Source organism: Macaca mulatta, chromosome 6 (assembly GCF_049350105.2).
Source record: "Macaca mulatta isolate MMU2019108-1 chromosome 6, T2T-MMU8v2.0, whole genome shotgun sequence".
Lineage (NCBI taxonomy): Eukaryota > Metazoa > Chordata > Mammalia > Primates > Cercopithecidae > Macaca > Macaca mulatta.
Window position 1 is genome coordinate 144739668 of NC_133411.1, and position 15828 is coordinate 144755495.

Sequence of the window (15828 nt, forward strand, 5' to 3'; positions counted from 1 at the left end):
CCAGCTTCAACCCGCAGGTTGACTCTGATGGAAAGGAGCACATATGATTTTCAAGCTGGTATCAGATATCACCATGGCCCAGAATTTCAGACTTCTGTGGACCCACAGGACCCTGTCAGGGAAGAAAGGATGGAGGGCAGCCCAGGGCACTGGGATGGTATTGGGGGAAGGGATGTTTTCCCCCTGATTCAACTGTTGCAGGAGTCCTATGAATACGACACAGTTGGACAGTGTTAGTACTATCACACGGATAGTGGAGAACCTGAGGCAGAGAAGTTAGGGCATTTATGCAGAGGGGTGGGGGTGGGGGCAAGGGTCCTTGGGAAAGTCACTTCTACTTCCCGAGTCTTGGCCAGGAGGCAGCACTTTTTTTTAATAGCATGGACCCTGGAGTCAAACAGCAGGTGTGACTTCATCGGCCTCCACTGACTGCTGTGTGGCTTTAAAGAAACTGCTTGACCTCCCTGGGCCTCATTCTTCTCACCTACCCAAGGAGGACTTGCCTCAGATAATCTAATAAGATGGTGTAAACAGAGCATGCAGCACTGGGCCAGCTCGGAGCCCCAAAGTGGAAGAAAGCCTGGGACATTCAAGGCTTTGATAGATCTACACAGATAAAGAGACTGGGGTGTCGCCTCCCATCCAAGCACACAGCACCCAAACACCTCAGATGGGTTCTCATCAAGCCTCTCAGAGGTTTGCTCTGGCACCTCAGACTCCCCTCTGAGCCTCCTGGGACAGCATCTCCTCCATGGCCCACACAAATACTGAGTGTGGCTCTCTGCCAGCCAGTGCCAGGGAAACCGGGCCAGGAAGCTATCCAGAATGGGCAGCCACGCTTGTCTTCTCTGCCCGAGAGCCTCAAGTGCTGTGCATCAGCGCCCCCTCCTGGCGCACCTTGATGAGACCTCCGCAGCTGATATCCCTGTGGCCAAGAATTTCAGACTTCTGCGGACACCACCTAGGAGGGGATCGTCCTTACCTTCCAAAAAATAGAGGAAGAATTTCCCAAGATGCCCAGAGAGGCAGCAGCAGCACTGGGACCAGAGCCCAGGCAGCCCAGCCTTCCCGCCTGCTGCTTCACCCCCTCACTTCACAGCCACTGGCCTCTGTTGCTTGACTGCCAGCCTCAAGTTGAATAGGTGATGGGCCATATTTAGTCTGCACATGCTCTGCACATACCTTCTCAAAGTGCCATCAACAAAGGAAGAAATCCTGCTTCCAATGAGAAGCTCGAAAATCGTGTGCTCCTTTTCCTTCCCATCAGAGTCAGGGAGGGGGCTCAGAGCTCCCGTTGTCTGAGGCCAGTGCAGGAATGATGCAGCGGGGGCAAACGCTCAAAGAAGAAAGACAGCACAAACCTGCGTTCCCGTTTCATTAATCCTTTGAACTCAGTCCTGAGTAATTGTTGTCTGCCTGCTCTGTGGCAGAGCCCGAGAATGTCATGGTGGCAGATAGGTCAGACAGGTCTTATCTATCTTCCTGCAGCAACCAAGCATCGCACAAGGACTGAGCAGCATGGTGAGAGTTGGAAAAAGAAGCAGAGGTGCCTTGAGAGAGGGCAACGAGGTCTTGACCTCCCGTGAGGGGACTGGGGAGGCCTCCTCATGCAGAAGACGCTTCGGCATAGATCTGAAGGAGGTAGGAGTTGGCTATGAGAAGGGCAGGGAGAGGGAGCTGCAGGCAGAGAGAGTGGTCAGTGCAAAAGCTCTGTGGGGAAATGTGGCTGGTACCTTTGAGGGCCTGAAAGAAGCCGGGCTTCTGTGATGCTCCAGGAAAGGCCAGGGGGAATCCTCATAGCCGGGAGTGATGTGGCCATCTCTTCAGCTCTGTCTTGTACCCAGACACCCTCCTTGTCTGCCAGCCACCGGCAGGACCTTCAGACTTTTCCCCATATCTCCCCATTTAAGGCCCAGCTGACTCAGCAGTGACTACCCACCAGGACTGTGCCAGGCTCTGCAGGTCCAGTGCAGAATGAGGCAGTACCCTCTTCTCAGTGGACTCACAGTCTGGATGGGAAGACAGATTATCAACCGTTGAGTCTGACAGCAGTGATACAGATATGATCAGAATATTCAGAAACACAGATGAGAGCTAGCAGATCCCATGTGGCATAGGGTGATGAGGAAGGCCTTCAAGCAAGGCCTGTCAGGAGAAGGCGACAGCTGAGCTGAGTCTTAAGAAGCGGGCAGGGGTCAGCCAGGGGAGAAGGAGGGAGAAAGTGTTCCCCGCAAGGGAATAGCACATGCACAGTCATACACATGCACAGAATGTGAGACATTGAGGTGAGAACTGGAAAGGTAGCCAGACCCAGTCTCACAGAGCTACACACAACACACTGGGAAACTGGAATTTATGCTCAAGATCACAGAAAGTCATCAAAGGTCACTAAACTGAGCAGATTCAAGATTTCAGAAGCTCACTGGGACAGCAGCTGGAGGGTGGATATAGGACTGGGGCAGAGGAACCCAGGAACCCGTGTCCACTGTGATCCAGGCAGGGCAGTGGCACAGGCCTGGGCTGAGCCACATTCGGAGACACCAGTGAGGTCTGGGTGTCATTGAGGGGATAGACACTCAGGACTTTGTGGCTGGTGGGATAAGACCTTGGGAGAGAGGAATGGAGGATGGCATCCAAGGTTCTGTTTTGGGTGGCCACTGGGTGGAGGTGTGTTTCTCTAAGTTGAAGAGGCACTGGAGGAGGAAGAGAGAGTTCATCGAGGGATGCGCTAAGGTGACCTGAGCCACCCAGGTGGAGGTGTTGAGTGGAGGGACGTCTGGAGTCGGAAGCGAGGTGTGGGGGTTATACGCTAAGAGATGGGAGGTGCGGGTAGGTGAGGGTCCAGATGGGGCCCTGAGGAATCCACACCTAAGCATAAGAAGGGGCCAAGGCAGCAGGGAAGAAGATGAGAACAGCTGGAGAAGTGGGAGGAAAGCTGGGTGAGGGCAGGAATCCGGAAGCAGAGGGGAGCAGGCGGCATGGGCAGGGCCTTCACTGCAGCAGGTCAGGCATGCACAGCTGGCCCAGGCCTTTGCTGCCCAAGTGTGGCAGGTGGACACGGGGAGGGGATTGTTGGCTTGCCTGAGAGAGTGGCTGGGGAGGTGGGAGCTGTGGAGCTCTGTAGACCAAAGGTGCAGCCAGGAGACTCCAGGTTTGGAGAGCCTCGCCTGATTGCTTCCTGGAGAACAATGGACTCTCTCTCCAGTGCTCTTACAGCCACCTCTGTGTAGCATCTCAGACGGACTGTCTCCTCTCAAACAGAGACTTTCCCAAAAGCAAGGCACCAGCACAGACTGGTGCTCAGGAAATTTCTGTGGCCTGAAAGGGTCAATAAGAAATGATGAGTGGGCCACTGGTTAACAAATGCTATCAGCATAGCCCATTTGCATGTCCCACTACAGAGGAAAGTGCTCTGAGAGGTCATCATTGGGGAAGGAACTGAGGGAGAGAGGAAATGGGGTTGCTTTCTGGCCCTAGTCACACAGGGAGTGGATTTCTCTGTGAAGTTTCTTTCTCTGTGTAATGGCCAGTAGCTGCCCTGCCCTCTCCCGAGTGTAGAATGCAAATGTGAACGGCAGCACACTGCAAGTGGTGCTCTGAAGTGCAAAGGCCAGGAAGAAGGGAGGGCCTAGATCCCGGCCACAGAGCCAGCATTCGGCCTGGGCTCATAGCCCTGTAGTCTGGGATTCTTCAGGCCTGGCCACAGTTGCTGGTAAACCTAGGGTCCTCCCTGCACTTCCCTGGGTGATGCGCCCCATGGGCAGGTTTGTGGCACGTATTTGGGAATGGAGTGCAGTAATTCATTTTGGAAAGTGACCCACTCCTTCTGCTCTGCTCCAACTCATTAGCAGTTCAAGCAGCAGCTTTCTGGGCCTGGGAGGCCATCCTGGGGCTGCCAGGGACACTGCCTGACAACTTAAGACCTCCTCAATTGGTGCTGACACAGGACTGAGGGGACAATCTGCCTGGCACCCCTTAGGTGGTCTTCCAAAGGAGTAGGTTTTGAGAATTGGCAGGCTTTCCACTTGTGGATGCATTCCAATGGTGAGCTCACTAAAGGGCCACTCTTCAGAGACCTGCATTTCTCATAGCGGCCCTAGGCATATATCCCGGGCATGGCAGGGCACAGCTTCGGGTTGATGCTGACGGTAACTCTGAAGCCTCAAGACTGAGTGCGTCACCATGCACAGCAGGAAGCTGAGGTGCAGAGATGGAGTATGATGGTTCCACTCCTCCCTGGAACTTTGCAATACTTCCCCAGCCAGGCGGGCGACTCCATCCCGGGCTGTCCTCTCCAGACACAGGTCCACTCTCTGTGTGCCCAGGCAGGGGAGGGAGCAATGCTGCAGGAAGCGCCCTTCACCTCCAAGTCTCCACTTCTCAGTGGACAGGCCTTTGTAGGATCAAGCTTTGGTGGTCAGGCTGTCTTGCTTTGGAAGAAGGAGATCTAGCTGACTGTCCCTGCATATTAACCTGGATGACGTGACATGGATATGTCCAGGGGGACAACAGCAGGCCCAGCAGAGGCCCCTTCCTCCTGACCATACCCTCCACCATTCTTGTCAACGTTGGGGTATCTTGGCTGAGACCCACAGCTGAGTCCCTGCTGGAAACTAGCGGAATGCTGGGTGGCTTCGAGTCTTCTTAGGAGGGGAGGAAAGAAACTCTCGTTGAAACAAAAGCCTCTCCACACAACAGGCCACTTCTCCAGTGAGCATGGGCCTCTGGCCTGGGGCCTGGCTGAATGTAGGGTCTGACTACAGAGAGGGAGTTTGAGGTAGAGAGCACCACCTTCTGTTGGCCCAGGGCGGACAGTGTAGGCTGAGCCAGGGCCAGGCAGGGAGCTGGGCCCCTAGAGAGCTGTAGCTGAAAGTTAGACATGACCCTGAACCACCAGGTGCTTGCTCTAGACACGGGGCACTGAGTGGGACATGTCTGGGATGAACAAAAAGGCATCACTGCCCAGCGTTGGGATGGGAGAGAGTCCACCGCTGATTGGAATCAGCATTGTCAGCACAGCACAGGGAGATAGGAGCAACGCCACTAAATGCCATCTCTGGATGGGCGGCTGGCACTTTCACTTCAAAGGCGCCGAGGCTCTTAAGTTGGCAAGGAAGGGACCCGGAGAAGGAAGGACTAAGAATTTCACTTGATGACCCTTGCCTTTTTGGGTCTGGGATGAGCCGCGCGGAGCGCACCCTTAACTACCCAGAGTGCTGTGCCTTTAAGGTCCACTGGGGGCGTGATGTCAGCCGCCCTCCGGCACTTGGAGAGGTGAGCGCGGCAGCCCGCGCAGCGGGTGACTCGGGGGCTGGGTTTGGAGAAGGACCTGCGGCGTGCTGGAGACTCCGACTTTGGTGTTGCGGCGCGCTAGCGCCCACGGGCCATGCCCCACTGACCCTAAGTGAGCACTGCCCCGACTCCGGGAGGGCGAGACCGGAGCACCGGCCATGGGAAGCCTCCAGCTGGAAGACTTTGCGGCGGGCTGGATCGGAGGTGAGCGTGCTTACCCGGGACCCCCGGTCAGAGCGAGCGAGCCTGGTGGAGTTTGCCGCAGTGCTCTGAGGAAACTTTGCGCCTCGGTGCGCGCCCATCCCGCTCCCCGTTGCGCGCGCAGCCTGCTTTGGGGAGTGCCCGGCCCCGAGATCCCCCTGGTGGTCTGGCAATTGCCAGGGCTAAATTCTAGAGCTTCACAGCGATTCGGGCTGAGCTTCTGCTTTGCTCATTAAGTTAGGAACCGTGGGACTTGATGCAGTAATGATTAAACAGCTGGTCAAAGCCCACAGCCAATGGAGGCTCCTAGCGGCGCACACACCCTTCAGTGACCTGGTGCACACCTGAATTGCGGACGTGACTCGCGGGAACTTATGTATGAGGGTGGCGCTTGCCTGCTGACTGCGGGGCGCAGGGTCGTGGGGAGCCAGGCTTCGAGATCAGGCCGGCCCTAGAGGGCGTCCCGACTGGAAGGAGCGGAGCTCTCACAGCAGGGAGCGGAGCGCCGGCTGCAGGTGCTCATTGTCAGGCTGCAAGGAGCACTTAACTGCCTTCAGCCGCCGCCAGCCGTCAGCCATCGCCTACCTCCAATGCACCTTCTCTGGGTACTCTTGGGTCTACTGGTCCCTTCGCCACAGCTCCCGGAGCCACATTTTTACTGGGCCTGGGATGGGTTGCCTGGGCGAAAGTTGCATTCATTTCCTTGCTTCTCCATTTTTCTTTCCAATAGGTCTATCCCTCTTTTCTCAGATATTAGGAAAGGGGGAAGTTTGAGGGACTTTGCTAATGGTAATAAAATCAAATAAAAAGTCTTTCTTTTGACCCATCTAAAAGGGTTATCCTAAAAGGGATGTTGGCAAATGTAGCCCCTCACCAAAGGGGGGAAAAAAGATAATAAGATGAAAAGAAAAACAAACCAGATTGGATCCTAACTCCTCCCCTCCTACCTAGCAGGAGACCACCTCTCTACCCCCACCGGTGGCTGCAGAGCCCTGCTTCACACCTTCCTGAGCAGAGGTGGCTTCTTTCACATTGAGTAAGTCTGCTGGCATAGATGCCCTTGGGTGGGGCTGAGACCCGCCTCTCCTAACTGTCCCAGCCAGGGGGCTGCGGTCCCCTGGCATATCCAGGCCCTTTTTGACTGGACATTATTCCACCATTCAGCGGGGCAGGCAGAGAGTGGAGACACTTCTGTGGGCTGCCCCTTAAATAAGCAGACCACCTTCAGTAGGGATGCAAATAGCTTGGTTTGAGAAATGCCCTGGAAGGTAGGGCTGAGTCAGAGTAGTTCCAAGACTCTGATACCCCTCCCCACCCCCAAACGTGATAACACGCGAACCCTCCCCAACTCACAGCAAGTAGGGGATTTTTGTGCGTTATTCTGGTATTGTCCTTACTTTGGTGATGTTATTGAAAGTAATGGCAAAAATCGCAATTACTTTTGCACCAAACTAATAACATGCCTTTTTTTTTGGCTTCCATAAAATGATGATAAGTGTTTACTACACTTGAATACTTACTAGCTAGGTGCCAGGTATTGTTTAAGTGCTATATGTATTCTTTTAAAATAATTTTATCAAGGTTTATTGTACATATTATAAAATTCACCCATTTCAAATATACAATTCAATGCCTTTTAGTAATTTTACAGTGGTGCAGCCATCACCATAAATTTGTTTTAGAACGTTTTCATCCCTCCCCCAGTAAGATCCCTCATTTGAAGTTGAATGCTGTTCCCTCTCCTTAATCTCCTTGCTATAAATTTGCCTTTCCTGGATATGTTATGTCAATTGAATCTTGCAATATGTGATCGCTTGTGTCAGTTTATGTATAGTTCTTTAGTTATTATAACAACCCCAAAGAGGCAGGTACCGTTGCATCCTTATTTTACAGATGAGGAAATTGAGATACAGAGAAATTCACTGACTTAGCTAAGACCATGCATCTAGCATTGGCACTAAGATTCCAACCCAGGCTGCCTGGCACCAGAATCTGCCATCTTAATTTCATCTTAACTCTTTCCAAACAAGCTTACATAACAAAATGTTGCCCTTTTTTTTTATATTACCCCCACACACATACACATTTTGTGTGAGATTTTACTGGTTTGTGAAGTGCAAAGGTCTGGAAACCACTGACCTCATAATTCCATTTTTAAAATCTCAAATCCCCTGCTTTCAAATGGGTGGCAGGGAGATGTTGGCTCAAGGCTGGATCTAAGCCTGCTCTGAGCTGAAGGATGTGTGCACTCACTATGGAGGAAGCCATGGAGCCTGGGACCAGCGCTCCTCCCCCCACTACTGGGAAGGGTCAATTGCTGCTACCACCTCTCTGCCTCTGCCCAGTTTAGTAGGTCGCAGGGCATGAGAGGGGACAGGTGGTTTTGGACCCAGGGACTCATTGTTCTGGGATTAGCTGGTTTCTTTGTCCCTAAAAATATCTCATAGTCCAGGAGCCCTTAGCTACCTTACCTGGTTAAATCACCTCTACTAATGCAGATATTTCCTTCTTCATCAGTGTGCTTGGCAATTTGTCTTTGAAGAACAGTTTCCCTTTCAATTTCAGTCACCAACTGCTACAACAAGGCTGATATGGTTTAGCTGTTTCCCCACCCAAATGTCATCTTGAATTGTAGCTCCCATAATTCCATGTGTCACGGGAGGGACCCCTGTGGGAGGTAATTGAATCATGGGTATAGGCTTTCCCATGCTGTTCTCATGCTAGTGGATAAGTCTCATGAGATCCAATGGCTTTATAAAGGGAAGTTCCCTACACAAGCTCTCTTTTTGCCTGGCACCATGTAAGATGTGACTTTGCTCCTCTTTAACCTTCTACCATTATTGTGTGGCCTCCCCAGCCATGTAGAACTGTGAGTCAATTAAACCTCTTTCCTTTATAATTTACCCAGTCTCAGTAATGTCTTTATTAGCAGAATGAGAATGGACTAATACAATAAGTTGGTACCAGTAGAGTGGGGCATTTCTGTAAAGATACCAGAAAATGTGGAAGCAACTTTGGAACTGGGTAACAGGCAGATGTTGGAACAGTTTGAAGGGCTCAGAAGAAGACAGAAAAATGTGGAAAAGTTTGGAACTTCCTGGAGACTTGTTGAATGGTTTTAACCAAAATGCTGATAGTGATATGGATAATGAAGTCCTGGTTAAGATGGTCTCAGATGGAGATGAGGAACTTGTTGGGAACTAGAATAAAGGTGACTCTTACTATGTTTTCGCAAAGAGACTGGTGGCATTTTGCCCCTGCCTTAGAGATCTGTAGAACTTTGAACTTGAGAGAGATGATTTAGGGTATCTGGTGGAAGAAATTACTAAGCAGCAAGGCATTCAAGAGGTGATTTCTAAAAGCATTCAATTTTATGTATTCACAAAGATATGGTTTGGAATTGGAACTTATGTTTAAAAGGGAAGCAGATCATAAAAGCTGGGAAAATTTGCAGCCTAATTATGCCATAGAAAATAAGAACCCATTTTCTGGGGAGAAATTCAAGCCTGCTGCAGAAATTTGCATAAATAACAAGGAAATAAATGTTAATCACCAAGACAGTGGGGTAAATATCTCCAGGGCATGTCAGAGACCTTGGCGACAGGCCCTCCCATCACAGACCCAGAGGCCTAGGAGGAAAAAATTGTTTCCTGGGCTGGGCCCAGGGCCCCCCTGCTCTGTGCAACCTAGGGACTTGGTGCTCTGTGTCCCAGCCACTCCAGCCATGGCTAAAAGGGGCCAATGTACAGCTTGGGCTGTGGCTTTAGAGGATGCAAGCCCCAAGCCTTGGCAGCTTACACATGGTATTGAGCCTGCATGTGGATAGAAGTCAAGAATTGAGCTTTGGGAACCTCCACTAGATTTCAGAGGATGTGTGAAAATGCCTTGATGTCCAGGCAGAAGTTTGCTGCAGTTTGCTGCAGGGGTGGGGCCCTTATGGAGAACCTCTGCTAGGGCAGTGTGTATGGGAAATGTGGGGTGGGAGCCCCACACAGAGTCCCCACTGGGGCAATGCATAGTAGAGCTGTGAGAAGACAGCCGCAATCCTCCAGACCCCAGAATGGTAGATCCACTGACAGCTTGCACCATGCACCTGGAAAAGCCACAGGCACTCATTGCCAGCCTCATGGGCATTATAATTTTTTATAAAATTATTTTTTAAAAAAGAAACCCCATTTCCTTTCTCCCTCAGTTCCTTCACCGGTTGTACCTCTCAGAGCACTTTCCTCTGCAGCAGTGCATGCAGATCAGCTATGTTGATAGCATTTGCTAACTTGTGGGTGACGCTCATGCCAGCAGCTGGGAGGAAGGCTGTACCCTGCAAAACCACAAGATGGAGCTGCCCAAGACCATGGGAACTCACCTCTTGCATTAGCATGACCTGGATATGAAACATGGAGACAAAGGAGATCATTTCAGAGCTTTAAGATTTGGTTACCCCATTGGATTTTGGACTTGCATGGAGCCTGTAGCCCCTTTGTTTTGGCCAGTTTTTCCCATTTGGAACAGGTGTATTTACCCAATGCCTGTGCCCCCATTGTTTCTAGAAAGTAACTTTCTAGAAACTTGCTTTTGATTTTACAGGCTCAGAGTAACTTGCTTTTGATTTTACAGGCTCAAAGTAACTTGCTTTTGATTTTATAGGCTCATAAGTGGAAGGGACTTGCCTTGTCTGATGAGACTTTGGACTGTAGACTTTTGAGTTAATGCCGAAATGAGTTAAGACTTTGGGAGGCCACTGAGAAAGCATGATTGGTTTTGAAATGTGAGGACATGAGATTTGGGAGGGGCCAGTAGTGGAATAATGTAGTTTGGCTGTGTCCTCACCCAAATCTCATCTTGAATTGTAGCTCCCGTAATGTGTCATGGAAGAGACCCATGTATCATGGGAAAGACTGAGTGGGAGGTAATTGAATCATGGGGGCGAGTTTTCCTGTGCTGTTCTTATGGTAGTGAATGAGTCTCATGAGACCTGATGGCTTTATAAAGGGGTGTTCCCCAAGCTCTCTTTTTGCCTGCTGCCATATAAGACATGACCTGCTCCTCCTTCACCTTCCACCATGATTGTGTGGCCTCCCCAGCCATGTGGAGCTGTAAGTTGATTAAACCTCTTTCCTTTATAAATTACCCAGGCTTGTATATGTCTTTGATAGTAGCATGAGAACAAACTAATACAAAGGGCTTCTTAATCTAAGTGGCCTTGGGGCAGCCTTGGTTCTCTTCAAATTGTACAAGTCTTGTGAGTGTGTGTTTGTGTAGGTATTTTTTCTGTGAAAAGATACAGTGTATTCATCACTTTTCCAAATGGGTCTTCTTTTTAAAAAATTCTATGGTGACATTACTCACATTTGAGTATCCTGTAGGTGTCAGGCTCTCTGCTAGGTATTTTATATGCATTACTGAATTTCATTCTTACCATGGAAGCAGGAGATAGGTGCTGTTATTAATCCCACTCTATGCATGCTAAAAGTGAGACATAGAGAAGTTAAGTAACCTGCAGGTAACTGAAAGTTTTCAGGTCTTTTCTTTACACATATCCTGCCCCACTTTTTGAGCGGAAATTCATATAATAGAAAATTAACCATTTGAAAGTGTATAATTCAGTGGCATTTATTACATTCACAACACTGTGCAGCTGTCACTTCTGTCTAGTTCCAAAACATTTTTCTCGTGACCAAAGAAGATGCTGTACCCTTCAAGAATCACTCCCATTTCCACCTCTTCCCAGTCCTGGCAACCACTAATTTACTTTCTGTCTTTATGGATTTACCTATTCTGGATAATTCATATAGGTAGAGTCATACAATACCTTGCCTTTTATGTCTGGCTTTTTACATTTAGCATAATGTTTTGGAGGTGCCTCTATGCTGTAGCATGCATCAATAGTTTGTTTCTTTTTATTGCCAAACAGTATTCCTCTGTATAAATATCCCACATTTTCTTTATTCATACACCAGTTGATGGATAATTGGATTATTTCCACCTTTTGTCTATTGTGAACAATGTTGCCATGATGTGTGTGTACTTGTACTTGTCTGAGTATCTGTTTTCTGTTATTGGGTATATATGTAGGAATTGAATTGTTGGGTTAGGTTGTAGCTCTGTGTTTAGCTTTTTTGAGGAATTACCAAACTGTTTCCACCATAGCTGCACCATTTTACATTTCTACAAGCAACGTACAAGAGTTCCAGTTTCTCTACATCCTTGCCAACAGTTCTTTCCCACTTTTTTATAATTTTTTTCAATTATAGCTATCCTAGTGCGTGTGAAGAGGACTCTCATCGTGGTTTTAATTTGCATTTCCCAAATGACTACAGATGTTGAGCCTCTGTTCATGTGTCTGTTGGTCATCTGTATATCATCTTTGGAGAAATGTGTGTGCAAGTCCTTTGCCCATTAAAATTATTCAGTTGTAAGAGTTATTTCTATATATGGACACTAAATTCTTATCAAATATGTGATTTCCACACATTTTCTCCCATTCCATAGGATGTCTTCACTTTTGTGTGCAAAAGTTTTCAATTTTTATGAATGTTATTATTTCTTGTGTTGTGTAGGGGAGTTAGAGATAACCTCTGACCCCCTGTTTAGCTCCTACTGGTCTCTTCACCTGAATATAAAAACAAAATTGACACCAGGCTGGTTAACAAGAGAAAAATAATACAGATTTTATTAGTTTTTCATGACATAGGGATCTTGCCAAGAGAGTGAAGTCGGGAGAAGTGGCCAACACAAGATCTTTTCATACTTTTTAAACAAAGAGTGATCAATGTGAGAAGAAATGGCAGGACAAAGAAAATCTGGCTAGGGTGGTGGAATTTTGCTAGAGGAGTCACTAGAAATATGGGTGGGGGGTATAAAACAGGTGGAATATAAGGATTGCTTCATTAAGTATGAATTCAGGGCCATTGCAGCCTTCAATTCCGAATCCCGGCTAATAAGGGCTATTTTCTTACCCTGGTATGGAGAGGGTATCCCTCCCAGAGGAATCTTTATTGTTTGCTGCATGCAGGAAGAGGCAGGTCAGTTCACCCTTTCAGAAGTTATGATTTCTCAATGTTTTCAACTTGAAATAATCAATATACCCATTTGCTATATTTTGGTGTGGCATGTCCTCCACTCCTTCAGTTAGTCGTACCCTTGCTATCATATCTAAGAGTCCACTGCTATCATATCTAAGAGTCCATTGCAAATCACAGGTCAAGATTTTTTTTCTGTGTTTTAGTTTAAGAATCTTATCGCTTTGCTCTCCCATTTAGATCTTTGATCTATTTTGAGTTAATTTTGTGTATGGTATGAGGTAGGGTGTCTATCTCCACTCTTTCACTCTTTTGCCTGTGAATATCTACTTGTTCCAGTCCCTTTGCCTCCCTTTTATGGAGCGATTACTTGTTTTACTCTATTTTCTCTGCCTTCCTTGGTGCATGGGCCAGTGCCTAAAACATTGGAGCCCACCCACTCCCCCTACCCCAGCAACTGACCATTGACTAACTGAGTGACTATTTTGTCCCAAGAACTGGCTGGTGCAAGCCAGGAGTCCAAGGGCTGAGTTACCAGGCATTCTTTTTTGATCCACAGGTGCAGCCAGTGTCATCGTCGGCCACCCTCTGGACACGGTCAAGGTACAGTAGCCATGTTTCTCATTTCCTCTTAAAAAGAGGCATGGAGCTGACCTGCCTCTGGTACTATGCCTGCTGTTTCTGATCTCCCAGAGAGTCTTCTGCCCAGGGAAGACTCTCTGTTGCCAGCCTGGGGGAGGGGAGTGCCAGGAGGTCTGATTTAGACTCGAAACACTCAGAGGTCCAGGTAGAACTTGAGAACTAGATTGGAGATGGGAACCCATCATTACCTGATGAAGCACATAGGTGTGAGGATTCTGGAGCTGGTGGGGCCTTCCTGGCATTGGAATTATCCAAGCCCCTTCTTCTGGGGTGTTCCCTAGAAAGGGGAAGGGGCTTATCTCAGATCATACAACAAGTTAAAAACTGAGGTGTGAGATACTGCAAAGGAGCAATCTTTCACCCCATCCCCACCCCTGCACCAGTCCCCAGTGGTAAGCAGAACTTAGAGCTATGCTCTGGGAACGGAGCCATAAATTGTGCCTCCTCACTGCTGACTGGCTTCCAGATCCGTTTCTAAAGCTCTGCCTGGATTGTGCACAGAGAGGAGCCTCACAGGCCCTTTTCAAATGGCTGCTGCAATGTCCTTTCTCCCCATCTTGCTTCCTGTATGAAAATGGACCCTCTCCTAGGTCAGGGTCCATGTTCACCCTCTTCTTGATGGGAAGATCAGCCTACCTGTTTTAAATATTTGAAGAAACACTTTAAGTAAGTAGTAAAAGGGGGCATTTAGGCTCCCCAGGGGATGTCCCAATGCAGGGGGATGGCAGGCAGGACCCAGTGCTGGGAGATGGGCACACAAAGTGGTGAGTGAAGCAGGCTTAGTCGACCCTCCTGGAATGGTATAATCTTCCCATTTTATACAGGAGGAGAGTAAAGTGCAGAGTTCAGGATCCTGCCCCAGATCTCAGAGCAGGGCATTGTAGTGCTGGATTCAAAGCTCCAAAGTAGACTTTACTTCCAGGCTGACCTAGGCTTTGACAACTTAGGAGTGAGGGAGGCAGGCAAGGATATAGATATTTTTAGGACACTGGTGGACAATAATTAGGGAACACAACAGATGCACAAAACATTTATGGACAGTGGTAGGTGCTAGGGGGACACACAAGGTGATGGCAAAGACAGTGACAAGAGCCTTCTCTATTTTGCAGAGTCAGGGATGGCCTCTCTGCCAGGGAGGCAGCTAAGATGAGACTCAAATGTTACAAAGAGCCAGACGTGCAGAACTGGGGTCAGAGTGCTACTCACAGAGGGACAAGCTAGTGCAGAGGCCCAAGGGTGGGAACAGGCTGCGATGTACATTCTCCAGGAAAACAAAGAAGGCCAGTGTGTGTATGGTGCACATAGTGAGCTGAGCAAGTGGTGTGGTGCAGGTGCTGGGAGAGGCCCAGGGAGAATGGGATTGCAGAGTGTGCTAGGGGCCTTGCTGCCTGCCTCCTGCCAGCCCTGCACACCCAGGCCCTGGATCTCAGAGCCCACCAAGGAGGGCTGTGCAGCAAGTTCATGTCTGAAATGAACTTACTAGCCTATCAAGGCTGAGCCATGGCTTCCCAGAGTTAGGGCCCATGTCTGGACTCCCCAGGGCTGTCCAGAGCCAAGTCAGGTCCTCAGAAACCTTTCCTACCTCTGTGGTAGCTGCCCACTGAGCCCTCTACCCTCCACGAGAGCTGGCTGGTTACCTTGCCCAGGCCTGGCTTCCCTAGCCTGTGGCCTCTGATTCTCTCCTGTTCAGAATGCAGCTCAGCACAGAGCTGGGCACAGCCTCCCTGGATAAGCACCTGCTGAATGAGTGGCCATCTTGGACCTCAGCCAAGTTCAAGCTGCCTGCTGCATACCTCTCCAGGGCTGGGCCTTGGGGAGACTTGGAGGACTCAGATGCACTCCCTAATGTCTCCATGAGAGTGCTGGTTGTTCCTGGCGATTCTCACCCTCCCAAACTCACCTCAGTCATTCCCAGTGTGTCTCCTCCAGGGATCATTCAACAAACCAATTCACAGGAATGGGTCAGTGGGGAGGCAGCATGGCCAAGCCGGAAAGCATGGGCTTTGGAACCACACAGGCTCTAGGTGTGAATCCTGTGTTTGCCATTTCCTGCTTGTATAGCCTTCTGTTAAACACGATATGAATCCTTGGCTTACAGGGTCAGTATAAGATTATAAGCATTGTTTCTGGTACTCAGTAGGGATTCAAAATTGGTAGCTGCTATTTTTATCAACATCATTCAATATATGTTAAGTTTTGCTCAGTTACCACATCATGTGACAATGTCCGGGAAGATTTTCACCAAAGTTGGAGAATGTGCTTTCAATTCTCTGATTTAAATGGTATTTATAAATTTCTCTTTGGCGGTCAGTGGGACACCTCAAAAGATGAACAAGCATTCTCCAGGTGGCATGCTCAGTCACTGACCGTGGAACTGCCTGCCACAGGCCCAGCATCTCGGCAAGGAAAAGGGCTATTGTTTCTCTAAAACCCAGGCTGACTTAATATAAGTTGGTAACAAGTCACTGTTGGGTGTGAGAGATTTAATGATAAAAATTTGAGGGTATGGATTAGTTTCTTTGGGCTGCTGTAACAAACAACCACAAACTGGGTGGCTTAAAACAGTAGAAATTTATTTCCTCACAAGTCAGGAAACAGGAAGTTCAAAACCAAGGTGTTGGTGCCTTCTGGAGGCTCTGAGGGAGAACCTGCCACATGGTCCTCTACCAGCTTC

At 49.0% G+C, this 15828-nt stretch overlaps 1 protein-coding gene across 35 annotated transcripts in view; it reads left to right on the forward strand.

Annotated features, from left to right (window-relative positions):
• Positions 1 to 4758: 4758 nt before the first annotated feature.
• The window catches only part of SLC25A48 (solute carrier family 25 member 48), a 58773-nt gene continuing 47703 nt past the window's right edge, over positions 4759 to 15828 (forward strand). For 7 of the 35 annotated variants that reach the window (XR_013418551.1, XR_013418552.1, XM_028849738.2 and 4 more), the window contains exons 1-2: positions 4759 to 5496; positions 13072 to 13115. Coding sequence is in view for 25 of the 35 variants with exons in the window: in XM_028849738.2 (XP_028705571.2) it covers positions 5451 to 5496; positions 13072 to 13115 (90 nt within the window). In the remaining 10 variants the exon portion in view is untranslated. Of the gene's footprint in view, positions 5497 to 8298; positions 8363 to 10467; positions 10587 to 13071; positions 13116 to 15828 lie in introns of those variants that run through there. The other 28 variants (XR_013418546.1, XR_013418547.1, XM_078005220.1 and 25 more) reach the window with 9 other exon arrangements.